The 4497-nt window shown below is 34.2% G+C and overlaps 3 protein-coding genes across 3 annotated transcripts in view; 2 read left to right on the top strand and 1 right to left on the bottom strand.

The window, feature by feature from the left end:
• Cbr-wht-7 overlaps window positions 1-988 on the top strand; it is a gene marked incomplete at both ends in the record, with an annotated part of 11243 nt that extends 10255 nt beyond the window's left edge. Inside the window, one exon of the mRNA XM_045243542.1 lies at window positions 813-988. Within this exon, the coding sequence (XP_045097252.1) occupies window positions 813-988 (176 nt within the window). The remainder of the gene's footprint in view (window positions 1-812) is intronic.
• A 771-nt stretch (window positions 989-1759) lies between these two features.
• Window positions 1760-2270, top strand: CBG21113 (the record flags this gene model as incomplete). Its single annotated transcript, XM_002642688.1, has 2 exons — window positions 1760-1831; window positions 1890-2270. The coding sequence occupies 2 exons, from the start codon at window positions 1760-1762 to the stop codon at window positions 2268-2270; spliced, it is 453 nt and encodes a 150-aa protein (XP_002642734.1).
• Window positions 2271-4068: 1798 nt separating this feature from the next.
• Window positions 4069-4497, bottom strand: part of Cbr-mvk-1 — a gene marked incomplete at both ends in the record, with an annotated part of 16666 nt that continues 16237 nt past the window's right edge. The window contains one exon of the mRNA XM_045243541.1: window positions 4069-4244. Coding sequence (XP_045097253.1) covers window positions 4069-4244 — 176 coding nt within the window. The remainder of the gene's footprint in view (window positions 4245-4497) is intronic.

Raw genomic sequence — 4497 nt, 5'->3', positions numbered from 1 at the left:
TCAAATTTTTAGCAATTTTGAACTTCCGAATAGATTAAAGGGCTTTTTTTTTGGAATTTTAAAATTCAATTTTCAGAGAATTCAGATTTTTTGGATTTTCAGCATTTTTTGATTTTTCTCGAATTTCGAAACTTTCAAAAATTATTGTCAAATTTTAGAATTTCTAAAGTTTTCGAATTTTCGATTTTGGAAATTTTTAGATTTTTCAATTTTTGAAAAGTTTTAGAATTTCAACAAATTTAATAATAATTTTGATAATAAAGATAGGAATTTCAGGATTTTTGAGTTTCCAGAATTTTTGAATTTTTGAATTTTTGAAATTTTCAGAATTATAAGATTTTCAAAATTTTAGGATTTTCAAATTTCAGAGTTTTGGAATTTTTGGATTTTTCAAAACTTAAGTTCTCCGAGCATTTTGATCCAAAATCGATAATTTTGTTACAGATCGGTAGGAGATTTATTCTTGGATAACATGAAGAATGTGAATTTCGTTTAGTACAGAAATCAGATTTCGAGGATCAAAGTGGGCGGAGTTAGGGCCTTTTAACTGTTCTTGGTTGGTAGCTCCGCCCATATTGATTCGAAATTGCTGATTTTTATATCAATTGAGTGGAAATAAAATTTCAAAAGGAATGAGGAGAATTTCCCTTCGATTGGTGCAAAAATCAGCGATTTTGGATCAAAATGGGCGGAGCTTTGACCATTTGACTAGTTTTGACTCTAACTTCACCCATTTTGATCCAAAATCGCTGATTTTCGTACCAATCGATTGGAAATTGAGTTTTACGCAATGTTCTACAGTAATCTTCCAGGTTGCACCCCATCCCTGGACCAAATTTGCGCTCGAAACGGAACGGAAGTTTTATCGAATCTCAGCTTCAAGGCAAACAATTTTTGGATCGATATCGGTGTGATGGGCTTTATGATTTTCGCATTTCGATTCCTCGCCTTCCTCGCTCTCTTCATTCGTGTCAAGAGACGCAATTGATTTATCGATTTATTGATTTTTGGACATTTCTAACTTGCTTTTTTTGTAAATAAGCTTCTTTTTTTTCACTAGACTAGATTATATTTTTCTTTGTTGTCTGTTTTTTTGAATGAATAAAAAATATGAGACTGGAGAAGAGGAAAATTGCATTCGATTGGTACAAAAATCAGCGATTTTGAATCAAAATGGGCGGAGTTAGGACCATTTGACTGTTTTTGGTGTGTAGCTCCGCCCATTTTGATCGAAAATCGATGATTTTTGTACCAATCGATTTGAAATCGAAATTTACAGAAGATCCAATCGAAAAATCTGCGACAAGCACTGAAATTTCGAAAAAAAAAACAGCGAAATTCTTAAATGTCGATTTTTGAACTCTAGATCCGCCTATTTTGATCTAAAACCTAGAATGTTTGGATCAATCGATCATATGTTTGATATCTAATAGCATGATCTTATGTAAAACTGAATTACCAATCGATTGGTACAAAAAGCAGCATTCTAGGATCAAAATGAGAGGAGTTATGGTTATCCGAAAGTTTTCAGGTCATAGCTCCGCCCATTTTGATCCGAAATTGCTGATTGTTATATCAATCGAATGAGAATTGAATTTCCAATCGCTTGGTATCAAAATTATGTGCGGGCAGACTAACAAACAGTGAAAGAGACGCAACTTCATAGAATGATTGTAGTCGAAGTTCAAAAAAAAAGAAGGTAAGATCAATTGATTCACTTCTTTCTTATTTTCAGTTTGAACCATCAGAAACATTCCGAATGATTCCTGTTTCTTGTAGATCATCTCACGGCATGAATTGTCTGATTTCAGTACCAGGAATTGAAAAAAAGGTATCTTGAAGTTCATTTCTAGATCCTCCACCAGCATTTCCTATTGCTCCTGATCCAGTTCTTCCTTCATGATGTGCTCCTCGCTCCGGATCTAGCATTCGTGGTTCCTGTCGATGCACCATGTTGCAGAGTCACGTGTATATCAAGAAGGCGAGCGTCGATCCGTGGAGCGATCGAGGAAGGACCCAGGACCCAGGACCCAGGACCCAGGACCCAGGACCCAGGACCCAGGACCCAGGACCCAGGACCCAGGACCCAGGACCCAGGACCCAGGACCCAGGACCCAGGACCCAGGACCCAGGACCCAGGACCCAGGACCCAGGTTCCAGGACCCAGGACCCAGGACCCAGGACCCAGGACCCAGGACCCAGGCTCCCCTCTATGGAGCCCAGAGAAAGAGAGAACTGATTCTTTCCTCCAATTCTCTCTTCTTTTATAGTAATTTCCCCAAGGTTAATGGGTCATTCGGATCGTACCAATTTACGTAGATTTTTTGATTCTATAATTTTTTAAGGTTTTTCATTTTTTTGCCACGTGAGAATTGAATTTCGATTTTTTTTCCGCAAAAAGTTTTTTCGTCACGTTTAAATAACACAATTTTTAAATCGTTTTTCTAAAATCTGTGAAACTTGTCTTTGAGATTTTCTCTTTGAACCTAATTATCTCGTTTCTTGTATGAGATATCAAAGAGCAAAATATTCTCGATAATATGATAAACATTTCATCAGTTGATCACTTTTTTGATATCTTTCACAGGAACCGAAAAAAAGTTGGTCAAAGTTTACGGTTTGAAGATACCGTAAACTTTGAGCCCATATATCTAGTTTTGTGTTTAAGATATCAAAAAGTGGTCAACTGATAAAATGTTTATCATATTATCACCAACATTTTGTTAGTTGACCACTTTTTGATATCTCTTATAGAAATTGAGATAATTGAGCTCAAAGGGTAATTAACATTGATTCGATGTCAAAAGTTGGGGGGGGGGGGGTGCCATTCTATTAGAGCGCTCTCGATATTTTTTGATTCCGAAATTTTTAATTTCTTCATCTGCAACTTTTCTCGTTTTCAAATAATTAATTTTTTTTAAACTTTCAGATTTTCAGAAATTCAGAATTTTCAAAAAAAATTTCATTTTCTTTTTCGTATTATTCGATTTCTATAATTTTCAAAAAATCAATTTTCGAAATCTACACAGTCCAGAAATTCTTCGATTTTTTCAAAAAAAAAAAACTATTTTTTAGTATTAAAACGAATTTTTATTTTTTTCAAATCAGATACAATTTCTGTGTGTTGTGAGAAAATGAAAATAAAATGAGGCCAGGACAAGACAAAAAAACGGGTTTTGACGAAAAAAATGGGAGGAGAAATGAAAGATTGGGGGAGGGAAAAAGGGGGCGGGACTAAAAAAAAATAAAGGTCTGAAATTAGAAAAAAAAAATCAATATTCGGATGAAAAAATCATGAATAAATGGGAAATATATATATATAGGGATTCGAGAGAAAGGGGGAGAGAAAAAGAGAGAAAAATCAACATTTTTAAATTGATTTTTGGCTTCGCCCCTTGAAAAAGGGGCGTGGTCTATTTCAAAAAAAAAATCCTAATCGACTTGATATTCCCCCCAAAAAAAGTGGGCGGAGCCAATTCCGTTGAAAATTCACTTTAAACAGTCGATTTCAATTTTTCAACATAGGCCACGCCCCCGAAAAATGGGCGGAGCCTAGAATTCCTTTAAAAAATGATGCCATTTTTCTCTCGATTTCAAGAAATTGAAAGTACAATATAATCAAAAAATCAAGGAGAATGGGGGGAAAAATCTAAAAATCTAAAAAAAAATGAAAATTCTGAAAAATCGATTTTTTCAGAATTTTTCAAAAATGAGCGATTTTTAAAGACAAAATTTTTGATTGGGAATGGGTAATTGGGTAATTTCAGAAGACCGAAAAAAAAATCAATATATAGATTTTTTCAGAATAATTCCTAAACTGGTGATTTTTCTAAAAGAGAAAAAACAATAATAAAACTACAAAACAACGATGAATCTACCCCAAAAAAATCAATAGAATTTTTAGAATTTTCTATTTTGATCGGAAGGAAAAATCGATAAAAAATACGATTTTAAGCTGAAAAAAAATCGATAAAAATTGGGAAAAAATGGATGGGAAATATCACAATATTTCTATATTTTAAGAAATAAATTCTAAATTTATCAAAAATTCAAATTTATAAAAAAAAATCATTTATGTTTGGACGCTGGTGTTGAGCACTGAGTCGATGAGACGGGCGTTTGGAATAGCTCGGGACGGGTCTGATGTTCGACGACTCCTGGTCCGCCGAGTGGTGGTTGCCACACTTCGAAACCGTGACTGCGTAGCTCACCGTCAATCATATCGAGCAGCGTTTGGGGCGTGTCTGAAAATGTATTCAATTATTCATTGATTGACACAAAAATCAGACATTTAGGATCAAAATGGCATGGATTTTTTGGTTTTTTCCTATTTTTAAATATCCCCAAAAATGCGTTTTTTTTAAATTTGCTTATCGACTCTTTTCGTTGTTTTTTTTTTGCTTGTTTCCTGCAATTCCAAATTTCCAGAATTGAAAAAAAATCTGGATTTTCAGAATTTCGATATTCGTGATTAAGGCTTCCATTCGGTCGGGAAAT

The sequence above is a fragment of the Caenorhabditis briggsae genome (genome assembly GCF_000004555.2).
Source record: "Caenorhabditis briggsae complete genome, chrIII, whole genome shotgun sequence".
In the NCBI taxonomy this organism is placed as follows: domain Eukaryota; kingdom Metazoa; phylum Nematoda; class Chromadorea; order Rhabditida; family Rhabditidae; genus Caenorhabditis; species Caenorhabditis briggsae.
Note: the sequence above shows the minus strand (reverse complement) of the source record. Positions and strands in the feature narration are given on the sequence as shown.